Source organism: Canis aureus, chromosome 29 (genome assembly GCF_053574225.1).
Source record: "Canis aureus isolate CA01 chromosome 29, VMU_Caureus_v.1.0, whole genome shotgun sequence".
NCBI classification, from domain to species: Eukaryota; Metazoa; Chordata; class Mammalia; order Carnivora; family Canidae; genus Canis; species Canis aureus.
In genome coordinates this window covers 38,447,513-38,470,939 of record NC_135639.1, presented here as the reverse complement: position 1 = coordinate 38,470,939, position 23,427 = coordinate 38,447,513, and the positions used below count along the sequence as shown (strand labels likewise).

The window sequence follows — 23,427 nt, the reverse complement described above, 5'->3', positions numbered from 1 at the left end:
GGAATCCTGTGGTCACTGGTGAGGTCCCCAAGCGTGCTCCCCCCGGGCCGCCTGCCTGCGTCCCTCTCCACTGGGCCGGGGCTGTCTCGGGGTGTCCAGGTTCAGGCACGTCCTGCCAAGAGTTCAGACTCGCTTCCTGGACCAGAAAGGCTGACGCTGGGGGTACTGTCCTGGGCTAAGACGGAGAGGGGACGGGGGGGGGGGTCTCTCAACACCTTGGGTCGCACAGGGCCTTCGCTGGGAGAGGGAGCACATGCGGAAATGCGGACGGTATTCTAGCTTCCATTTGCCGAGTACAGAGCCACCCTGTGCCAGACCCGGGGGCGAGCCCTCGGCGGAGGAGAGCCTCGACCATTCCCCGCAGGTGCGCCTGGGCGGGATGGCAGCTCGCTCGGCCCATTCCCGGGTGAGGGGGCGGAGGGACCGCGAGCCAAGTGCAGGCGCGTTTCCCTAGGATCCGCGACACGTTTACGGAGCAGCGAGCGGACTGAGCTTGCTGCCTCTCGGCCCATTAAGGGCGCGCGGTTCTCGGTCAGCTGCCGGGGTCGCCGCTGGGAAACTGAGGCCTGGCTACTGAGCCAGAGCGTTGGCTTGGGGCGGGAGTGCTTCTGCCGACACTGGTCGCCCTCCCTTAGGCAGAGCCCGCGGGGAGCTCACACGGCGAGCCCGAGCCGGCGGGCGCCCCCAGGCCCTGGACTCCCCGAACGGGGCGCGCGTGGCTACCTCGGGCCTCGCCGGCGCACATCGACTTGTCTCCTTAGGGTCGTCGGCCTTCAGTTCCCGCCTCTGGGACTCCGTCTCTCCACCTGCTAAGTGGGCACAACGGCCGGCCCTTGTCGCAGCCTCAGGGCGCGTCGGGGGTCCTCGCTGCGGCTGGAGCCCGGCGGAGGGGGCCCCGCGGCACTGGGGAAGGTCGGAGGCCGGAGCGCCCCGCAGCCGGAGCGCCCACGGGAGGAGCGGCCGGGGCCGGGGGGGCGGGGGGCCGACCCCTGCAGCCGGGGGGTGCCGGGGCGGGGGAGCCGGGCCCCTGCAGCCGGCGGGCTGCGCCTCCAGCCCCGCCCCTCGCCGCGCGCCCCGCCCCGGCCCGGCCCGCCCCGGCCCGCCCCGCCCCGCTCTCGCCTCTAAAGCGCCCGCCGCCCGCCGCCCGCCGCACTTTCGCTCGCCGCCGCCGCCCGCCCCGCGCCCGCCCGCCCCGCGCCCGCCGGTGCCATGAACGCCAAGGTCGCCGCCGCGCTGGTCCTCGTGCTGACTGCGCTGTGCCTCAGCCACGGTGAGTGCCACCGCCGGCCCCGCGCGGTCCCGAGCGGACCCAGTTCGCCGCTTAGCGCAGGGGAGGTCGAGGCAGTCCCCGTCGCGGGGCGCGCGCCCTCGGGCCGTGGCGCCGAAGCCCGAAGCTTAGCGGCCAGCACCGGCGCCGAGGCCTCGCGCTCCGCAGCTCCCTGCCGCGGGGCTGGGCTCCGGGACGGTGCGCGGCCGCGGGACTGCGGGGGTCGGGCGGGGTCCCGGGCCGGGCGCGCGCCCGGGGCTCGGGGGAGCGGAGCGCGGTGGGGACCCGCTGGCCGGGGCCCGGCCGCCCCCCCGCCCCCGCCCCCGCGCCCCCCCCCCCGTGCGCTCCCGCGGGGCCCGGGCCCGGAGCTGCGCGTGCGAGAGGGCGCTGGGCGAACCTGCCTGGCGTGGCCTGCCCGGCGCCGCGACGCTCTGCTGGCGGTGCGGCCGGGACCTGCTTCGCGGCGCCCCCCTAACCAGGCCGCCCCGTCTCGCACGCACCCCGGCGAGGCGTCGCGGGCGAGCCCAGCAGCGGCTGTCGGCTTTGCGCCCCCCGCCCGGCCGCGCTCCCGCTCGGCTCCGCGGCCCGCAGCAGCGCAGCGGCCCCGGGCGTGCGTCCAGCCTGCTCCCCGGCCTCTTCCCGGGGTCCTCGAAGAGAGGCCCAGGGGCGCCGGGGTCGCTCCTGCCGGCTCCCCCGCCCCCCGGACACACCTGCGGGCGGGCGCTTTGTCACCGGCCAAGCCGCAGCTCCTACCTCGGAGGGAGCTGCCGCGGAGTTCAATCGCCAAGGCCTTAGGCCACGGGGAAAGGTGGTGTCCTGTTTCACTGGGAGAGGGAGAGCCCGTTTGTTTTGTTTTTTTTTCTTTTGGAGCTTAAGAGAAATTTCGCTGTCCTGTCACAGGACACCACTGCTGCAAACCAAAATAAACTGTTGTCTCTAAATACATAAAACAAGCCATGTTAGTCAGGCCGCGCTGTCCTTAGCTGCAAAGTTGCCAACAAACCCTGCAAAGGGTTGAAGGACACTGGGAGTGCTCTTGGGGCAGCCCCGGTCCATGCACAGCCTGAGCCCCCACAGTGCTAGGCTGGGTTCCAGCTGCTGACCCTCTGCATCCTCACAGGCAGTGGACTGGGGGCAGTGTGGGTAAGGTGAACATGCCTGTGTCCGGGTCAGGGAGCACTGCGGGGACTGCCAGGGGCTCACAGCCGGCTGCCTGGAGAGTTCTCTTTAAAAGTGTAGCAGGTCAGTGGGTGCCTGGATGGCTGGGTTGGTTGAATGTCAGACTCTTGATCTCAGCTCAGGTCTTTATCTCCAGGTTGTGATTGTGAGTTGGGGGCAGGGGGTGTAGTAAGTTGCTGGGCAGAGGTGCAGAGGGACTGGATGGAAGGCAATTTAGTCCACCGCCTAGCCTAGAGGTATGCTAGGCTGAGTCTCCATACTGACCCCCTAGGTCCTGGGGGACACTCTGGTTTGAGCATTAACAACTGAGTGGTGGGAGTGGAGCTGTCATCCTGCACTTTGCTAGGGAAATGGTGCCGCTCTGGTTCCCTGGGGAGCTGCAGAAAGGAGGGGAATGCAGGGACCCACCCTGGTCCTTGAGCCCTAGGCATAGCTGACCTGGAAGGAGCACAGAGGGAGTGGGGGGTGGGGTCTCATTAACAGACTCATCCTGACCCTGAAAAGGGTTGGTTGCTTGCCTCTCTGAGTTCCTCTTTTGGTAGCCACATGGCCAGGACAGGGTCCTGGGCTCAAGGCTGGTCTGCGTCTCCTTGCATTCGTAGGCCGGAATATACTTCTTTGCCCTTCTTGAGCATGGGTGCCCATACTGAGTTCCAAAGCTACACCTGGAGACCCCCCCCCTTGGTCAGAGGCTGGTGCAGGCACAGGCTTCTGTCCTTCCACTGGCTGACCTCAGACAAGCAGCTGGGCCCCTGTGTGCCCTGGGTATTCAGGGGTGGTGAAATCCAGGCTGGGCTTTGTTCTGAGGCCTGGTTGGAGAGGCAGGCCAGGACTCCCTTTTCTGCATTAGAGTGGAAGGTTCTCTCCGAACTGCTCTTGAACAAAGGCAGGTTCATCAGGTCCCAACCCCTGGTAAACATCCAGACCAACCAGGTGCCTTGCCTATACAGAGTCACATCCAAACCAGTTGGAAAAGTTAGTAATATTGACAAAATAAGCTGGAGGAGAGGACACCAGGTAGACATAGCACTGTATTCCCTAGGTAAGAGCCCTGGGTGCTCTGTCACTTTAAAAGAACCTGTGGAAATTCCCCCCACTTGACAGTCAGGCAACTAACTAACTGGGTCCTGGGAGCAGGAATAAGAATTGCCTTTGAAGGAAATGGATAATTCCCAAGGGGTGGGGTGGGGAAGAAGAGAAGAGAAAAAAACCTGTATTTTGAGCTCAGAATCAGCTCTGATTTCTGGCCTGATCTCCACCAGTGGAGCCAGAACAGCTTCCCTGACAGAGGAGAGCAGCCTCCGCAACCAGCCAAAGCATTTCACACTGTGTTCCTTTCATGTGCTGCTGCACTGGGGTTGGGACCCTTTATGTCACCACCCAACAACCCCAGTTCTCCAGTCCCTGCTCAGCTCAGGAGGATCCAGGAGAATTCCAGGGAGACCAGAGGCAGGACACTCAGAGGGGAGGCTTTACCCAGACCCCCTTGCCCCCAGCCCTGGGGTCACTTTCCCAGGCGATCTGGTTACAGGGCAGTATGGGCAGTACAGTAGGAACCGCCGCAGCGGGGGAACTGGGTGCCATTGCTGAAGGCCAGGCCCCAGCAGAGACTTTCTGGAGTTAGTTCAGGTATACAAGTGAAGGCTGCTGTAGCTGCTCTGCAGTATCCTGGGTGTGAGCACCCTGAAGCCAGGCTTTTCTCCTTACTGGTTTTTAGGGAATCAAGTTTGATCCCAGGGGGCTGGGCAGCCTGCTTTTTCCCTGACTTGGTGGCTAAATAGGCTGGTCTTTACAGGCCCTGCCATCTCTCAACTCAGTGCAGCCTGTAGAAAAATTAAGAAATCCCTCACTCACAAGGTTTCATGTAGCTTCCCTAGCTCTCTTGCCCCAAAGTGCAGGACTTCGGGACCAGCAGGAGGCTCTTGGGAGCTGTGTAAACAGGCAAACTTTTTTTTTTTAAGTCTCTGGACTAAATATTCTCAAATATAGATTTAATCCCTGATGAAAGGATCCACAAATTCAAATAATTTGGGGTATTAAGTAGGGCTTGGATAAAATCTGCAGAAAAGAAAAAAAAAAAAAAAAACACGAATATCCCAGCCCCCCAAGGCTTGCAATTCTAGACTTAAATGGTGAGTGGTGGTCCGCAGGAGCCCTTTGCTTATTTAAACTAATGAGTGTCAATTATGGCATTTTGCAAATTGGTGGATTGGCAAACAAAGAGGTAATATAACCCAGGAGGCTGCAGCATCTCTGCACAATGAAAGCCACATTTGACCCCAGCCCTGATAATCTCCCTGCCTTCAGGGGAGTGCTGCGGAGAATGTGGGCCCTTGCCCTGTCCTCTGGGGACTCCCAGGTAGGAAACCTGCCAGTGGGATTCTTTTGTGGTTGCCCCGGTTTAAGGTGAGTGTGAGGAGAAGGTGGGGAGGGCAGCACTCCCAAGGGAACTGTGGTAGCTCCTGGGACCAGAGAGAGCCTGGAGGCTCCTGCTTCCCCTTCCTCCTTCCCTGAGGAGAGGAGAGCTTTCCTCGTTGGCTCTGGAGGAGTTTATTTTGCAGAGAGTAACTGGGAACCCCAGTACCTTGGACTGAAACACTTCTGTCCTGGGATTAATATATGTTACCCTAAGACACCTGAGCAGGGGCTGCTTGACCCATACGTACACATATCCCCAAGGTTTGGCAGGATCATAACAAACTGCACTGCTGTCACTACCTCTTCTAGGCAAACCAGTCAGCCTGAGCTACAGATGTCCCTGCCGATTCTTCGAGAGCCACATTGCCAGAGCCAACGTCAAGCATCTCAAAATCCTCAATACTCCGAACTGTGCCCTTCAGATCGTGTAAGTCTGAACATCATCCTCCAGGAGGGTTGCATCCCGTGGGTGTAGTAGCACCTAACTCAAAACTTGTAAAAGCTGGAGAACCCACACATGCCGAGCAGCTAGCCTGGAACTTGGCATAATTAGCGGCATCTCTGATTACCAGGAGGCCTTTGAGGATTCCACCAGGCAGGAGTTTCAGTAGCCAAGCTTACTACCCTTGGCACCCTGCTGTGGTCCTCCTGGTTCTTGCCTCTTTTTTTCCAAATTTCCTCCTTTAGCACAGGAGACGGCAGTACAGTGGGATGCCACCAGACCAGAGAAACCAGGAGTTTCTTTTGCTGAAATCCAGTAAATGAGGCCGCCCTCTGCTAGTCACGGTGGTCTGTCCTGCCAGTTTCTAGGCTTTGGTGTTTTAAATTCATCCTTTATCACATAGCAAAATCTCACAAGACCCCAACTCAGTTTAATTTGTCTTCAACCTTTGGGTAAAACTCAAAATTTTCAGCTCACTTAACTGTTTTCTCAAACACAACACACGTTTTTTCTGATATTGATGGGAACTGCTGATATTTGATGTCACTCATATGGGAAACGAGACACACGAGAATTACACCTATATAACACATAAAAACCTCTCTCTGGGGTTGTCGGAGGCTGGACGAGGTTCAGGAAGAGAGACCTTCATGTGGCTGTTCATTGCTTGGCCCTCGTGTGCTAGAGTGCACCCCTGCTCACATACAGTGAGTGTGCTCACGTGTCCAGATGCAGGGGTGCAGAGTCTCAGGTCTCTTGTGAGGAAGCTCACCTCCTGTAAAGTCCCAGTGCTGAGAATGGGGTGGAGACCCAGAAGTTGAAATGAAAGCCGCCCTCCCGAAGCCTTTGCCACCTAATACCAACTGTTTTTAAGTTTGATTTTGTCTTTTTTTTGGCTAGCCTTTGCTGCCTTGAATGTGTTTGTCATTTACAGTATGTTTTAGGCCACTGGAAGGTGAATGTGTTTTCACTGGCTTTGCTTACAATAAACTGCTCTCTCCTTTGAGAGGTGTTGTATCAAATACTGAATTTAGTTCCATAGACCTGCTTTGCAGTTCACATTGCACTAGTCCACTTGCTAGGAATGCCCCCTGAAGTTCAAGAAACCAGATAGAATGTGGGGGTGTGGGCAGACGCAGAACCGATAAGCAGTGACAGCCAGATTGAAACCCATTGCTCTGAACCACACTCTTCCTCTGCACCTGTCAGTCATTTACCAGGGAGGCTGCATGATGCCCCTGGGTGTCCCCGGGCCACAATGCTGGCCTTCTTTGTCCTTACAGACCTGTGAATGGCTGGGCAGGCTGCTGCTTGAGGTCTTTATGGAGAGGGGCCCAGAGAGAGAAGTCTGGTCTACCCCCAGGAGTTGTTAGGTGGGGTAGTGTGAGTGTAGCGGAGAAGTGGGAGGAAGGTGCCAAATGAATTTTTAAGAAACAAATGCAACTGTGGAGCATTCAGTGAACTTGTAAAATCTCTCTGAGAACCATTCTCTGGCAAATTACCTACACCAGCCCTCCCTTCACCTGCATTGTCCCTCCCTCACTGCCCTGTCACCCCCCACTGCACTGTCCCTCCCGCACTGACCCATTACCTCTGTTCCCCAGACTGTTGTAATACCTCTTTACAGATCACCTATTCCAGGTTTACTCTTCATTCTCTCTCCCTTGTATTTCAAGATGATTCATCCAAAGAACAAATCTGCCTTTGTCACTCTCCAGCATAAATCCCCATAATCTTGCTGGTGAAGTCCCTCAATCCAGCTCCTACATCTGGCCACCTGCTCCTTGGGCATCCCGTCTTCCTCCACCTCCTTGGTGCTGTTACCCCTCTAATGCCTTTGCTCTTGCGTTTCCCTCCCCCTCTATCTCACTCACCCCACTCCTTTGCACCCTTCAGAAGCCAACTCAGAGGTTCTTTGTGGTGCATGCACTCTCCCTGGGCTCCCCCTGCAAACACACCTTTCCCCTTCCTGTATCTGTACAGTGGGACTTGCCCACTGCTAGGGATTTGTCTCCCCAGCTCGCCCCAAGTTCCTCCTAAACCCCAGCCTGCCAAGCTAGGCACTTGGTGCGGGAGAGGGTCCTGACATGAGTGTGAGATGAGCCAGTGCCCAGATCATGCCCCTGCCTCCTGCCATTCGGCTGCACACCCATAGCCTCTTCTGTTTTGGCAGGGCAAGACTGAAGAACAACAGCAGACAGGTGTGCATTGACCCGAAATTGAAGTGGATCCAGGAATACCTGGAGAAAGCTCTAAACAAGTAAGCACAACAGCCGAAAAAGACTTTCCGCTAGATCCACTTGAGGAAAGCTAACAGCGTATGGCAGATATGGCAGATGGAAAGGCGAGGTGCTGGGGAGGTGGGCCTGGATGGGGACGGCCAGGTACACCTGGGGGGGTAGCACGCTGACCTGGGATCTCAGCCTTGAGGTTTGCCCAGAACATAGACACCTGCATTTATAGTGTCTGGTACGATCCTGCAGCTTATATTCACCGGTGCCCCAGACCCTTGCACATTGGCTGTTTTAGAACTGGGGTTTTTCTAAGAAATTACATTGTCCCAACAGCATTACCCACTGTCTGCTCTCTCCTGATCATCACAATCCCCATCATTCCCATTATCTTTTTTAAAATCTGTGATTACTTCAAGATCTGTATTTGGTTTGTTTTGGAGCTTTTCTTCCTTGCTCCCGGGGTATCTGGGCACAGTCAGGTGATGGCCAAACATGGAGCTCAGAAAAGTGTCCTTCCTCCAGACTCTCAGGCTTGGAGGAAGGCCATGGACAGCTTCTGTGGGGGGTGTCCCTCCTAAAATGACAACCCCAGTGACTCAGATACTGGCCAGGGTTAGGCAGCGGCCACCGCCTCCACCTCCTCTTTCCAGTTGGGTGATTGGTTCTGTAGGCTCCATGTACTACTGTCACTAGGGACTGTGCTCAGAGACCCTTTGCCGGCCATTCCCAGGCCTCTCCCTGCCTCCAATAGCATGCTTTCATCGTGCTTCTGCTTCTCATTTCTGTACATGCTCAGTGGGGAGGAGGGTGATTGCTGGGGCTCTGCCCTGTAGCCTCCTCCTCCCTTTGCCCTCCCCTCCTGTTCAGGCCCTCTGTGAGAATCTTCTCCGGCCTCCTCCAGAATGGGGCTGGCCCTGTCCTGGAGGGTGGGAGATCATGTCTCCACCTTCTGTCGAAAGGCTGGTCTTCGCAGAATCAAATGAAATTTTCAATCTGAGAACTTGTTTGGAGGAATTTGGTTTCTGTGATTGCCTCTGAGGCTTATAGAGGCCACGAGGCTCTACAAACTCTGAGGTCTCTGAAATCAGAAATGAAAAAAAAAAAAAAATGAATAAATGAGCATCTTGCCACTAACCCTTCCTCCTGAAACCACAGCAGGGTTTCAGGTTCCAATCAGAAACATTGGCAAAGTGACATTGCCATGCATAAATGTGATCCACAGATGGGCCTGGTGGTATTTGTAACTTTTTGCAAGGCATTTTTTTATATATTTTTGTGCACATTTTTTTATGTTTCTTTAGAAAAAAAATGTATTTCAGAATATATTTATAGTCGAACAATTCATATATTTGAAGTGGAGCCATATGAATGTCAGTAGGTTACATTTCTCTATTATCTTGAACTACTGGCAATTTGTAGAGAAATATATATGATCTATAAATGTGATTACAGCTTTTTAATGTTAGCCACAGTGTATTTTTTCACTTGTACTAAAATTGTATCAAATGTGACATTATATGCACTAGCAATAAAATGCTAATTGTTTCATGGTATCAAGCTCCTACTGTATGTGGGAATTTATTTACCTGTAGAAAAATTCATCAGCTATTAGACATGGGGCTCAGATACATTTGTGGAGTCGATGAAGGTAAGGTGGCCTGCAGGTCAGGTGCCTTAGAACCCTCCTGCTGACTTCACATGTGAGCATGGGCCTTGATCAGGAGCCGAATAGAGCTGCCACTCAAGTTTTTATGCCTTTTTCTTTTTTTTAACTCAATGGAAACAGCAGTGCTAGTTTTCTGAAGAATAATATTTGACTCACTAATTCCTCTTCCTCTTCCTCCTCTTCCTTGGTTCTCCTAACATTCCCATGTAATCTCCAGAGACTCAACTCTCATAATATCCAGCTTTTACATTTTCCCCATGTAAAAATCCCATAATTCCAGGCCATGGTTAATAGCAAGCTTTCATGGGAACAGGTGGCCTTACCCCATAAATCATTAAATACCATTCAGCTTGAATCATTAAAATGTGACAGTCATGAGCCAGTTGCTGTAATCAAATTCTGCTAACCAGCTCTCTCCACTGCTCTCCAGAACAATCCCAGTCATTCCCAAGGGTTGTCCCCCGGCATCCAGAAAGGAGAAGGTGGGATGAGGCCCGCTGCCTTTCTCCTCTCCTTGGATGGCCGCCTGAATCTTGAGTCTTTAATCTCCGGAGCACGATTTGATTTGAAATGCAGGTATTTTTTTTAGCTAAAGCAGAGTTCAGCTCCGCACTGAGAAGGAAGGAAGCCAGAGGAGATGGGATTGAGGTGAGTTAGAAGGCCAAGTCCAGCCTGGTCCTGGGTGTGCCTTCACACCCTTTCAGATGTGAATGCCGTTCCCGGGCCAGGTTGGCAAAGTGGCCGCAGCTATAACCAGTTCACAGATATTCTGGAAGGCCAGCTAACATTTTTCTTTGAATTGGGGAAAATGTTGGATCTATTTTAATGAAGTACTAGTGGACAGTGCTTTGCCCAGGGGCCTCCAGGACTAAGACTGAAGACAGGGTTAGACGGATAGCCAGTCCAGCATTCAGTGTTGTGCAGACTGAAACAGACCCCTGTTTATTTCAACATCATTAATGGTTCTACTAATTTTATCTAAGGGGGCGCAGAGAAGAAAAAATGGGGAAAAAAGAAAAGATAGGAAAAAAGAAGCGACAGAAGAAAAGAAAGGCTGCTCAGAGAAGGAAAAACTAGTTATCTGCCGCTTCGAGACGGACCGCAGTGCCCGCTGCTCTTGTATCTCCCGGCGCTTTGTAAATTTGCTCTAAGCCTCCTCCCCAGCAGACCCCCTGCCTTGTGCGCAGGGGCTCAGACCTCCGTGGAGGAGCAGCGCTCCTGTGGCCACACGGGCTCCTGTCTTTATGTGCATTTTAAGGCCCTTCCTGGTCTGCTAAGTTATGAAGAAAGTAGGTGTGCGGAGACTGGGGTGCGGTCTGGGACGAGGAGACTATTCTCAGGACTCTAGTGTGGCCCGGGGTCGCCAGCACTGCCCCAGGCTGCCGAGCTCCCCGCTGCCCTCCACTGCCTCTCCCAGAGGGCCCGGGACGCCCCAGCTCTCACAGCTCCACACACTCAGTCTGCCTTCCTGCTGAGGCCAGGGCCGGCTGCCCGGCCTGCTCCGCACCATCGCTAGCCCGTGGCGGGAGCCTAGGCCCAAAAGGCCTGTGCCTCCTGCCCTTCCCCTGACACTGCCAGTGCCACACATCACCACCTCTGTGGGGCAGAGCTGGCGATGGACGGGCCTTTTGCAGGTGATACCCGACTCTTCTTTCCCAAGTGCCTGCTGCCTGGCTCTTCACCCGCCACGCATGTGGGGCGGGACCTCTCCATACCGCCTCCCTAGGCCTGGGACTGGGCCAGCAGCTTTACCCCTGTAAAGGTGGAGGGTGGTGTCTGCACACCGAGTGGGGAAGGGGGGGGTGGGGGATGTGCTCCACATTCCCGGGAAGCAGCTGTGGAAAATACTTCTCAGGGAGCCTGTTGGCCAGGCAATTCACTTTATAGATTCTTGAAACGGGTCCCTGACATGGAAGAACTGTGAAGGGCCCGTCCCCACCCATCTGCTGGGAGAGGCTCTGTGACCCTGTGCGATTAGGTCCCGGGACTCAGCTGTGTCAGTCCTCTCTCATGAGCAATGTCTGCTTAAAGTGAACATGGTGTTCTAGAAAGGTCTAGAACTTTCCTCATACCCTCTACAGATTTAGGTCTAAGATTTCTTGCCAAGTCTCTCTAATTTGGACCAGAAGGAGGGGGATCACCTAAGAGAGCAAGGCCCTGATTTCAGTAGTACTTTGAGAAAAGACACCTTGACTCCGGACTGTTCTCCCCATCCTCCCATCTCTCATAAACACTCACCCTGCACCCCAAGCCCCTGGTCATAATTCAGTATGTGGATCCAGAAAGATGAAGTGGTTGGAGGACAGAACAGATGGAATCAGAAGAAAATCCAAGGTCCCTGCCGCTGGTCAGCCTCACCTGGAACACTGTGTTCCCTCATGCTTTCAAGCCCTCCCCTGTGATAGCACAGAGCCCTGTGGCCATTGTTTTTCTCCGTTAGAGGAGTGTCCTGCTAGGGCGCTACAGCCAAAGACCTTTCATTCCCCCTTGCCGTCCCTTTTATCTGGCTGACCCTCAGCCTGCACCCCTCTTGCTGGCACCCTCTCTGCCCCGGAGGTCACTAGCATGTTTGCGGGTCTGCCCAGGGCTGCAGTCTTCCTTGGAAGCCAGCAGGAGTCCTGGACTGGGAACCGTGGCGGGGTGGTCCCCCTTTTACAAAGGCACCCAGGAACTGGTCAGGGCTGTACCCCCATGCTCTCCATCCTTCATACAGCAGGATCGTGCATCTCTGCACCTAGAGAGTGGTGCCAGTCCATCCTGGACACCGTGGAGGGCTACTTGCCATCTAGCACTGGTGGGTCAAGCTCTTGCTGCCCTGAGGTGACAAACTGCTGTCTGCGGGGTTCAGGGAGACAGTGCTCCCACTCCTGCTGGGGGAGTGGGGCTGCAGGGATTCAGACAGTTGGCCCCACCTTCAGAAAAGCAAACCAGCTCCAGTCTTGTCCTTCTATGACTCGACTGGCCACAGGCCCTCACTGTGTCTGATAAAGCCAGCGTGGTGCCAACCTCCCTGAAGACAGGGTGGCCGTGGAAGAGAGAAGAGCCGGACTCCATTGAGGTGGTTGAAACTAGGCCCTGCGCAGTTCCGGCACTGACCAGGGCCACCCCTGCCATGCTGGCCAAGAGATCCCGGGGCCAGTCGGGGGTAGATGGAGGTGGCTGGTGAGGCCAAGGCCTCGGATGAGTGAGCCACACTCAGGCGGGGGGGCCACCAGCCCTCCGTCTGTGCTGGGCTGAGACAATGCGACCCGCCTGCCCTGTCATGTGACCGCTGTCCCATGCTGTCCGTCAGTGTGCCCTTGTTTGTCTGCTGTGCCCCCTGCTGGCTGTGCCCGTCCATCTTCTCCACTTCCCACCTTCCATCCCTCCACTCAGCCCTGGCTGCCTCTCTTTCCATCCTCCCCCTTCCCAGGGCCTCGGAAGGGAGGTGCACGGCGGCGGCGATTTGGAATTCAGGAGTGGGGGGCCCTGCTGCAGCAGGGCTTGGCGTCTCAGGTGAGCGGCCTGGCCGCTGTGGGAACCCGCCTTAATGGTGTCTCCCTCTGTTCTTGTTAACAGGAGGTTCAAGATGTGAGAGGCGCAGGTGGGGTCAGACGCCTGAGGAAACCTTACAGTAGGAGCCCAGGTCTGAAAGCAGTGTTAGAAAGAGCCCAAGGCAGCTCCCCTGCACCCAGGCAGGGCCCAGTGCATTTCCAAGGGCTTCGTTTTGCACAGTTTGCCTTACTTTCACCATTTGATTATGTAGCAAAATATATGGTGTTTATTCTTCATTTAGTTTGATTATCCTGTGTCACTGCTGACAGATAGGAATTTAGACTAAGGCCGTTATTTTACTTGCTTTCTTATCAAATCTTTCCCATGGAGCCCCTCGCCTGGCCAGAGGTTCCTGAGCGTCATATCTCCCTGAGCTATGTGCAGGCTGGGACCCCAGATCATCCTGTCCTAGGATGAAGAGCCACGAGGAGGCATTAGAGCCAGTGGGCAGCGGCAAACCCTAGTGAAGACTGCCCTGGGCAAGGGGCGGAGGAGGGTTAGGTTTAGAGGGCCAGGCAGGAGCCTTGCCCTTCCCCAGAGTGCCAGCTGGGGTCTTTCCCTTCAGTGAGCATCACAGAGCCCCCCAAGTTGAGGCAGGCAGGAGTATGAGGCCAGGGGTGAGGGAGATGCATCCCTCATCCTGAGCTCTTCTCTACATCCCATCACGTTCTTGTCATCATTCTCTCTCTCATCCATCATCATGCATATCCACGACTGTCTCCATCACCCCGGAAAAAAGAGTCTCTCAAGACCAAAGCTTTAATTTTAACTGGGCAGCCAGAAGCCAATCAAAATGTCTTGTGTGAGTTCAGAAAACACTGTGTACATCTGTGTCTTGTTCAGAATATGGTCTGTTGTCCAATCCTGTGTTCTTGTTCAAAGCCAGTGTCCTCGGTGCGTGCGCTGTCAGCTTCTCGTATGCAAAGGCTCAGAGTCAGGAGATGTCTTTTGACCAGGTTTCTGATCAGGCCTATAGTCCTCTCGTGGGGGACAAGCTAGGTTTCTCCACTGATCACAAACCCAAGATGGATCCACAGAGCCCAAGGGAATTCGGTTTGCAGCAATGTTGACCTGTGAGGACACCAGCCCTTCATGCTTCCACAGGTGTCCATATCAAAACTATGGAGAGTTTTGTCTCCGTTGCACCGAGTATGTGATTGTTTTGGGAATCACAGGAAAAGAATCCTCAACGCTTTTTTGATTTTTGAAAACCTGATCCACAAAATGATGAGTTCTGGATGTGAAGATTCCTTCTCAATTAAAATCTAACTTCATTTTTTTGGCCTACTTGGCGATCCCATCACCTGCTACCTTCTATTGTATGGCCTCCAGACTTGGCCACTGTTGTTATCTTATGCTTCCAGAATGTCCAGCAGGGCATTCCTCTTAAAAAAAAAAGGGGGATATTTGGAAAGGTAGATGAAAACCCCACATGTAGAGTGTTTTCCTTTACTGAGTGTTTTCCTTTACTGAGACCAGTTTGTAGAGTTGCATTAAACAGTTTAAAAATATCTCTTTTTGAACAGGTAGGCACTTAAGGGGTTTTTTGCTTATTGTGCTTTGTTTTACATTTTATCTCTTTATACTTTGTCCCTTTGGTTAAATATCCCAGGAAGAAATTTTAAATTACAAAAGTAGAAAAAAGGGGCATAAATAGGAAATGTATTAATTAACAGGACACTGTAAATAACATGCAGAGAGTATATTATGGTAAAATAATGGTGAATTGTAGGTGTTCTTAGATGTAATAATCTTTGGGTTATCAGTAACATGCTTAAAGCATTCGTAAATATTCCTTTATAGGATCTTCATGGTAGAAAGCCAATCTGTCAGGCAAACAAAAATTTTTATCTTCAAATCAGCTCTATTGAATAAAATAGAGTACAGAAATCTTCGTTAGTTTTTAAAGGATACTGAACTGGTTTCAGACCCTCTTTTGAAATTAACCTGTCACTACAGGTCTCCTGAATTATATGTGAAAGGATAGAATTTTCTGTGGCATGGGCATTTCCTGAGCAATCCAAGATATTAAAAACTCTCATGGAAAATGTGGCACCATATTCCCCTGGAACCCATGAACCAGAACCATTAAATCTGTTACTCCAAGAAAATAAACGTGGCCCAAAATCTTGGTCACAGTTAAATAAAGAAGCCTTTGCTTCTCTGCAATAGGGGAAAAAGAGATTAAGAGTAGACACTGCTGGGAAAGTTATCTGCGTAACAATTGCTCTCCTTGCAATCTGCTCTGAAATAGAGACTGCCCAGCTAAAGCAAATGTGCATTTAAATAGTCTATTTGCAAAGGAAAAGGCTCTCCCTATCCGCTTTTGCTTTAAAAATACAAATCAAGTGCATCCCAGATTAGGGGTCATCCAGCTGTTCCTAGCTGTGCTGTGCTGCTCCACCTGACCTTCCCTTGGGCTCCATGTCACCCCCAGGGCAGTCCTTCTCTGCCAGCCTTTGCATCAGGACCCAGGCAGCTGCGGGCTGGGGTGGGGACCTGGACCCACCAAAGTGCTATGTGTTTATATCCCAATCTGTACCATGTGGTGTTTGTACTGGTCTCTGTCAAGCCCCAGCCAGGTGCTGAGACCCCAGCGAGGAGGCTCAGGAAGGGGACCCTCTGCATGTGGGCCTGTCCTCCAGAGAGGAGGTTCAGCTTTGAGCAGAGGACCTGAATAGCCAAAGGTTGCAGTCTCCCCCACCCCTGTGAAGTCCAGAGAACTTCTCAGCGTTTTCATTGGATCCGATTTGACCTTCCTTTTCTGACTGCCACCTGCTGTTATGGCCATAGGCTGCTCATCACCTCCCTGCAAGCAGTGCACCCTTCTGCAGCTGGGTGAGAATTGTGGGGGTCCCTGTACACATCCTCCCTGACCCATTCCAAGGGAGCCCCATCCCTAGGAAATGCTTCCATAAAATTTCAAGTCCCTTAAGCAGACCCCTGACATTGCCAAGTTGAAAAAAATCCTCCCAGGCAACTTTGTGAGTCAGTAACCTCGCTGGCTTCTCAGTCTCCGGGCAGTGATGGGTTCAGTGTTAAATGTGATGAATACTGTATTTTGTGTTGTTTAAATACATCTCCCAGATAATGTGAAAAGGGTCCAGGAGAAGGCAGCTTCCTGTACGCAGTGTGCTTTTTTTTTAATTTTTTTTTTTTTTAACAAATAACAAGTCCTTTTGAGAAACCACCATTTCTACTCTGAAGTCATATCAATGAAAAGATGTATATGCACTTACAATTTTCCTAATAAAGACATGTATTCAAATGTAGCAGCCAACAGTTTGAAATTAATGTTGCCATTCAGAATTTTCCAGACTTGCTTTTTCTTCCTCCAACCCAACACGGAGGGATCAAGTAATCCTAGCGGCCACACTGGTTGGTGGAAAACAGGCCCTTGCAATCATGCTAATCATAAGGAAGAACTCTAGGGGCATGTCTCCTAGTCACCTGATTCCTAGCACGGGGAAAGCTCTCTCTTTTCTCTGAAAGTTGGTTTTGCTGGAATCCTTTCCTAAGGCAAGCCAGTCCTCTGCTCCAGAAGGGATTGGTTTGTGCAAGGGCCCACATATTTGCCTGTCAGCTGTGGGGAAGGAAGCCTCCATTCTCTGCTTCCACGGCCTATCCCTGAAGGCAGTGTCAAGACCCAGCCGCCTGTGTATTTTCTGCCCTGAGCTGGGGCCCTCCAGGAAGCTTACTGAACCTCTCAACAGCTGCCTGCCAGCACTGTCCCGGATACTGGGACCAGGGGATGAGTCCGATAGGGTTCTGTCCTCACAGAGGTCAGTCTGGCATACTTTTCTCCTATATCCTTCTGCTCCACGATCAACCACTTTGGAAAGGAGGGGCCAGGACACGAGCCCCAAAGTCCGTGCAGATTGCTCTGTCCTCCAGACCCTCTTGCCCAATGACCCAGACACGACCATGTTAGTCCCATGCTCAGAACCTCCCGGTTATTTGTAGGGTGGCCTCGATGTGGTTGCTCAGTTGCAGATGCTTTGGAGGAAGAGAAGTATTCCAGGAGGCCCTGGCAAGGGACAGCATGGTGTCCTGGGATGAGCACGGTGTGCACATTAGCAGAGCAGGGCTCCAGTCCTGTTCTCTCTGCTCACTCTGACCCGCGATGCACCACTTACCCTGAGTCCCAGCCTCCACAGCTGGAAGCCAGAAGCTTAGTACCCCCAGTAATTGGGCGAACTAGACTCAGGAAGCGTATGTTCTGCTCCTCTCTCCACCTGCTGTTGCCTGGGGTCCACCTGCCTCTCCTCAGGCCTCAGCAACGCTCAGATACCCAGAGCTAGAAATTATATTGAAGGATGAGCTTCACCCTCTTAGCTGACAGGTGGGGAAAAGCCTCTTGCTTGGATCTTGTAGGTTCCCTGAGCCCCTGTGAGTGCTGGTTCCAGCACGCTCCACCACTGTTCTAGCACAAGAAAACAAAACCCTCTGGGTTAAGTATCAGGTCCTCAGAATGACATTGACTCTTCAGAATGATGTAGCATAAAACAGAAAAAGTCCATGGCCTACCGTGCTTCACAGGGCTGCTGGCCCCCTGTCCAGTCGGGCCACAGCAGCTGCACCAGGCCCTGTGGTAGGCAGTGTGGATGCTGTGGGGATCAGGACAGCTCACCCCGTGATTTCACAGAGCCCACAGTCTGAGGGACTGACTCGCAATTACATGAGTCTTGGTAAAGCACGGAAAGTGGGGGACTGCGCACATCCTGTGCTCAGAGCACTGTCAGAGGCTCTGAAAAGCTCTGGTGAAGGCAGGACCCCAAATTAGATTCTTTTGGAGTGACCTGACCCCCAAGGCCTGGCATTCAGAGCCCGTGTGATGAAATGGGCGCTTATTCTCCCAAGTTTGCTGCTCCCCTGGGGAGCCCAGTAGGGGGGCAGGGGGAGCTAGATTTTAGGCCCCTCGTTCTGCTTGGCGGCACCCTCGCCTTAGGGCACAAGCCACAGGATGCAGCTGCGAAGAGCTGGGCCCCCCATGGGGAGAGGATCCCAGCAGCTGGAAGCGTCATGAGCAGGGACCTCAGTACAGCCGATGAGTGAGCAATCCCGTGTTCTGTCCCAGGAGTGCTGAGCTGTGGCTCAGCTCGCCGGGTTCCCTGTGCCTGCAGCTGAGAGCCTTGCACTTGGCAGTGGGGGTGTGTTAGCCAGGATACAGAGAAGCAGAGGGGAGCTACAGGGGCATGAAACAGACTCAGAGAAAGAAGCCCGGGTGGGAGGCCAGGTGGCCCTACACAGACATGAGCTGTGGCCACCTGCAGAGGGGCCAGAAGCAGCTGGGAAGGTCCCTCTTGAGGTCCATGTGGTCCAAGTAAATCCCCCTCGAGAGCAAGAAAGGATTTCTGTGCTACACCCAAATAACCATCCCTAGAGGCAGTTAGGTTGGCAAAGTGGGCCCAGCAGGCTGGGAGCAGGCAGGGTCAGGACATGGGCTGCTGCTCACACAGGATTTATGTTGGAGAGACTTCACCAGCCTCCCTGGCCTCCCCAGGGGTCTTTTCCAAGCCCTTTCCCTGGCTTCAGCTAGCACTCCAAGGAAGGACCATTTAAGCCTGTTCTTACTGCCTGCCATGTTGGGATTGATCAAGGACCCTGAGGCATCCCCTACGCACCCCACACACACAAAAGGTGCACAGATTCTGTTTAGGGCCTAAGTGCTCTTCTACCCTTGAAGGCACCCACCAGCACCAACCCAACTTGCCCTACATCACTTGTCATGAGGTAATGTGGAGAGCTTCCCTGAGAACAAACTGGGAAAATGGAATTCTGAGATGGGGTCCATCCCTATGGTATCCACAAGAGGCTGTACGGAGTCCTCCTGGGGATGCGGGGAGCCATGTTCCCAGTGCCTCTAAGAGGGCTTGTCAGAGTGGGTGTTTCACAGACTTTTGATGTGTGAGCAGGTTGTGAGGCATCAACAGGGTCTAGGCCGGCAGCTTCCCCAGACAAGCCACAACCAACCCCCTGCGTTCCTACCTGGGCCTGGAGCTACTCTCAAATTTCAAGGAGGTTGTTCCGCTAAGCTTTCAGGAGTCAGCACTCATTTTAGAGCAAATGAGTTGCAGCTACCTCTTGACCCATGAAACCAAACAGAAACAAAGCCCTAGCTGAAGCCCCTGACTCTCCCTGTGCCTTCTGTCCTTCCCGGTAAGTGCAGGGGGCCCAGGGGAGCACCTGACTGGGAGAAGCCCTGGACTCACAGGGAATGTGGCTCTTGGCTGCCCGTTGCTGGTGACCCATCCCTAGGAAAATCAACCCAGTCCGCGCACCATTCCCACCACTGTCGGGTCTCTCTGAATTCATGACACTAACTAGAAGTGGATCCCCAGTGCTGCCGGGACCCTACCTCATTTTCCTGTCCCATCTGCCCCTCCTCCTCCCAGGTGCTCACTGCATACTTCCAGCTCTCCCTTTAACTCTTCATCCTCCACCCTCCACACTCAGCTGATGGTCTGGCTTCTAAGTCAGAAGGAAAGACAACAAGAAAGGGAATTCATGAGCTCCACCTCTGTTTCATGCCACCACCGTCACCTGGCAGAAAGCACTCTGCCCCCCTGCTGTGCTACACCCAGCCCTGGAGCCCAGCTTCTCACCTGCCCAAGGACACCTCTCCTGACACCCCGTCTTACCTGCACCATAAATCTTTCACCCTATGTCAACACACCAACAAGCTATAATATTTCCCATCAGAAACAAAATGAAGCAAAAATAAAGCCAAACCTGACATGGTATCTTCCAGCCCTTTGTCCCCTACCATGTCTGCAGTATTCCTCTGCTTCTTGTCACACGGAAGTCCTCAGAAGAGTGGTCTGTATTTCCTGTGTCCACTTTCTCTCCTTCCCTCTCTCTTATCTTTCTTGAAAAACCCATTCCCAACGAGAATTTTGACCCTACCATTCACTCCACTAGAACTACTCTTTGTCAAGATTATCACTGAGCCATCGGGAAATGCAATGGTCAGTTGTCAATGTTCAGCTTCCTTGGTCTATCAGCAAACCTGGCAGCATTGGTCACCCTCCTTTAAACACACTTTCTGGTCTCCTCCTCATCCTCCAGACATTTAAATACAAGGACACCCCTCGGTCAGTCCTCGGATAGTCCTCAGATGCTCTGTGTTCAAAGCAGGTGACCTCATTCACTCTCCTGGCCTGGAACACCATGCAGAGGCTAAGGAACCCAGGCTGACCTCTCTCCTGGGCTCCAGGCTTGGACACCTGCTCCTTCTCTGAAAGTGATCAATTTGCAAAATGAAACTCCTGTTTGCCACCTTCCTCCCAACCTGTTCATCCCCCCACCCCCATTTCTATGAATGACAACTCCTTGCCTTCCAGTTGCTCAGGCCAAAACTGTATAGCCATCTCTGATTTATTTTATTCCCTTACAACCCTGAACTAAACCATTAACAAACCCAATTAGTTAACCTTCAAAATACACCCACAATCCAATCACTTCTCACTGCTGCCATCTTGATCCCAGCCCCCCTGCAGTGTCCTCTCGAAGCAGCAAGAGCAGCCTGCCATGCTGCCTGGCCATGCCACCCCTATTCAGACCCTCTAGTTTTTAACCGACAGAGGTCGATGCCCACTGGCGCCTGTCACCTCTCTGACCTCACCCGTCTCTCTGCTCCAACCACAGTGGCTTCCTCTCCCTGGAACAGGCCAGGACTGCCCCTGGCAGGGGACATTCGTACTGGGTAGCCTCTGCCCAGATATCACATGGCTTACCCCTTCCTTCATTCAGTCTCTGTTCGCCATCACCTTATCAGAAGAGACTTTGCAGACTCCCCAGCTTGCACAGCAGCCCTCCCCCGATGCATGTGGCCCCTTTACCGTGCTGGGCTTCCTTCCCAGCCACAGAACCTTCCGCCATGGTTGCCTGTGAACTGCCTGCTTCTCCCCATGAGAAGGTTAATACCACGTGGGAAGAGAGGGGCTTCATCTGCTTTGCTCACTTTGTGGCTGGCACAGAGAAGATGCTAAAGAAATAGTTTTGGAATGACTGCCAAGTAAATCAACAGGTTGTTAACACATGGGAGCATCTCTGAAATGAAAATAGCAGTACCCACCTTACAAGGCTGCGTCTTCGTTTCCACACTCAAGGGCACATTGTGAAGTCATTATTTGGAACCAAATCCACCTCCACTCTGCACCTATCAGTGGTCACACACACACACACACACACACACTCACACACACACACACAGCCTCTTATCTAGAATCCCCTGTGCCTGACCCTGCCCCCAGAGTCTTCAGAGCATGAAAAACCAATCTGTGTCCCAGATTGAAGAATCATCCCTGTCCCCAGGGGACCTCCTTCTGAGTGTTCCTCACTCCAGTGGGGACCTGCACACATCTCCTATGCAGACTATAGGGGTGTCAGTGACTCTACTGCTGTTTCATCCCAGGCCTGACCTGGGGCAATGGATGGCTGGTTAGTCCTCAGGGGAGGAGGTCAGGGAAGGAGCTGAGACCTCAGGGAAGGCTGATGGCAGCAGGGCAGTGTTCCATTCTCCTGGGCAGCAGCCCGGCTCTGCAACACAGCGGGGAAGTTGCTCAGGAGGAGTGACTGGTCTTGGTCAGTTGGAAGGTGCTTAGATGCAGCCACAGGCTCACCTTGTCCTGCCTGTTCTAGGCATTTCCCTGAACATCAGCCCAGGTCACATGGGCTTGGAGGCCGTGAGGAAACAATCATTTGGGGCATTCCTGAGCTCCGGGGGAGGCGAGCCTCCTTCCGGCCACTCTGGGAACCCTCGAGAGCCATATCCAAACCTTGATACCTGGGAATGATGCCTGCCAGGGACCAGCTCTTTCCAGTTCTCTGTGGGAACTGGAGGCTAATGCATTCACTGTACTTCTCCTTATGTAGGCAGGACAGAGTTCCCAGTGGGGACAAACAAACACCTAGATCAGGTGCCTTCCATCCCGATGGCATTTCCGGAGCAGCCCCTGCCTGCCAGCCCACAGAGCTGTTTTTCAGATACTTTCTTCTTTGGGGTTCCCTACCATCCCACAAGATTACAGCCCTGTCTCATGTGACAGACACAGAGACAAAGTCCTAAGTGACCACGGAGTCTCCATATCTCAAAGCTGGGATCTGGGGGCCCAGACTGATGCTAGGCTATTTGGCTCCGGTGCACCTGGCAAGCCCTTCCTGCAGTTTGCAGAGCTCCCCAGGCAGAAATGGTGGGCAGGGGCTGCTGGGCTCAGGCGGGGTCTGACCTGTAAGGTCCCCGGGTATGTCTGGGGCTTACGTGAGAGTCCATCTAGAGGAGGTGCTCAGTGGGCTCAGGCTATGAAATCACTGGAGACTGTCAGAAGCAGGCATTAAAAAAAAAAAAAAAGTGAAATAGCACCAAAAAAGAATAGTATAGAAAACATTGGCATATGTCATACCTACTAGAAAAGTTAGCGCACACACACGTGTGTGTGTGCATGTGTGTGTTTTACAATGTCAAATCCAATTTTTATTGTAGACTATCCTCACAAAATGTACCACCCTTGTGCACATAAAATCCGACAATGAATGGGGCTTGCCTCCCTGAGTAAAAGGAAAGAAGTTATAAGAAGACACCAGATTTCTTTGACTTAATGAATTAAAAAAAAAAAAAACACACAAATGTTGCATACATTAAACAGGACACATCTGATGGCATTTTTTTTTCCTTTCCTAAACAGCTGTAGGCTTTACAAGTAAATCATGATATTTCAGAACCAAAGCAGCATGGCTGTAATCGCTACCCTGGATTGAGCTCTGTGCTTCTATATTGACACTGAAGGCTGTCCTTCACGGGGTGCCTTGGCTCCTAGCACAGACGAAGCCAGGGAGGCCCAGAAAGGTGCTGGGGAGCACCCAGAGCCTAGGTGCATGTGCTGGGCTGCAGCACTGGAATCCATGCACAGGTATCTCTGACCAGAGGCTCTTTCCTTGCACTCTGGAAATGGCTGGATATGAGCTGTCCCAGGAAAGGCACAGTGCTTACTCTGTGCTTTTCTAGAACAACTGAAGCTGCCAAGGCCTGTGTTCTCAAGTGGCCTTGTGAGACAGCCTAGTTCCAATGTGGCAGGGCTCATCAGGCCCCTGCTCATCTGCTCAAACCTGCTCACTGGATCTGGGCTGCAAGAAGCAAGGGCCTGGCACCCAGGGTCCTAGAAAGGGAGGACTTGAACCTGAAAATTCTTAGAGAGGAACCTGGGGGGGGTCATTTCTTGGGCAATCAAGGGTGCCAGGGATACTGTTCAGATGCCCTTTCCAAGTCCTTAAAGAATGCAGTGTCCAGTAATCTATATGCACCTAGACAGTCCCAGTGGCTGCCTGTTGTCCTAGCAACGTGACTAACAGTGCCCTTTCTCTCTCAGAATGTCCTATTTCAAATGATAGATCCTATGGCCACCTCATCAAATAATGAATAAGTGTGTGGAATCTGCTAGGCTCGTGCCAGAATGGCAAAGGGTCCTGCTTCACCCAGCCCTCTTCCTCCTCTGTCTCCTGCTCTCCTTCTAGCAAAGCCTGGACAAGTCTTGGCTCCATGTCCTGCTTCCTCCCCTGGCCTTCCTCTCTTCATGCAAACCTGGAGCTGCTTCCCAGCCCGGCCTCGGGCTCCTCATCCTCTCTGGAGGCCAGACATGAGACAGGGAGGCCAGCTGAGGAGTGGAAGGAGCACAGGGCCTGTGGTCAG

At 53.3% G+C, this 23,427-nt stretch overlaps 1 protein-coding gene across 2 annotated transcripts; it reads left to right on the top strand.

Annotated features, from left to right (window-relative positions):
- The first annotated feature begins 1,156 nt into the window (after positions 1-1,156).
- CXCL12 (C-X-C motif chemokine ligand 12) lies at positions 1,157-16,012 on the top strand. 2 transcript variants are annotated; one of them, XM_077878534.1, is made up of 4 exons: positions 1,157-1,270; positions 5,174-5,291; positions 7,480-7,566; positions 12,765-16,012. In XM_077878534.1, the coding sequence occupies exons 1-4, from the start codon at positions 1,210-1,212 to the stop codon at positions 12,778-12,780; spliced, it is 282 nt and encodes a 93-aa protein (XP_077734660.1). In that variant the 5' UTR covers positions 1,157-1,209; the 3' UTR covers positions 12,781-16,012. The 2 variants fall into 2 exon arrangements, with proteins under 2 accessions (XP_077734660.1, XP_077734659.1); XM_077878533.1 differs by lacking the exon at positions 12,765-16,012 and adding an exon at positions 10,190-12,758.
- Positions 16,013-23,427: the final 7,415 nt, after the last annotated feature.

What these genes read in the sequence shown, in the direction of transcription:
- CXCL12 (XM_077878533.1), top strand. Translation starts at nt 1,210, where the DNA reads ATGAACGCCAAGGTCGCCGCCGCGCTGGTCCTCGTGCTGACTGCGCTG. An exon ending in TGCGCTGTGCCTCAGCCACG is followed by an intron (nt 1,271 to 5,173) that starts GTGAGTGCCACC and finishes TACCTCTTCTAG; the next exon opens with GCAAACCAGTCAGCCTGAGC. An exon ending in CTGGAGAAAGCTCTAAACAA is followed by an intron (nt 7,567 to 10,189) that starts GTAAGCACAACA and finishes ATTTTATCTAAG; the next exon opens with GGGGCGCAGAGAAGAAAAAA.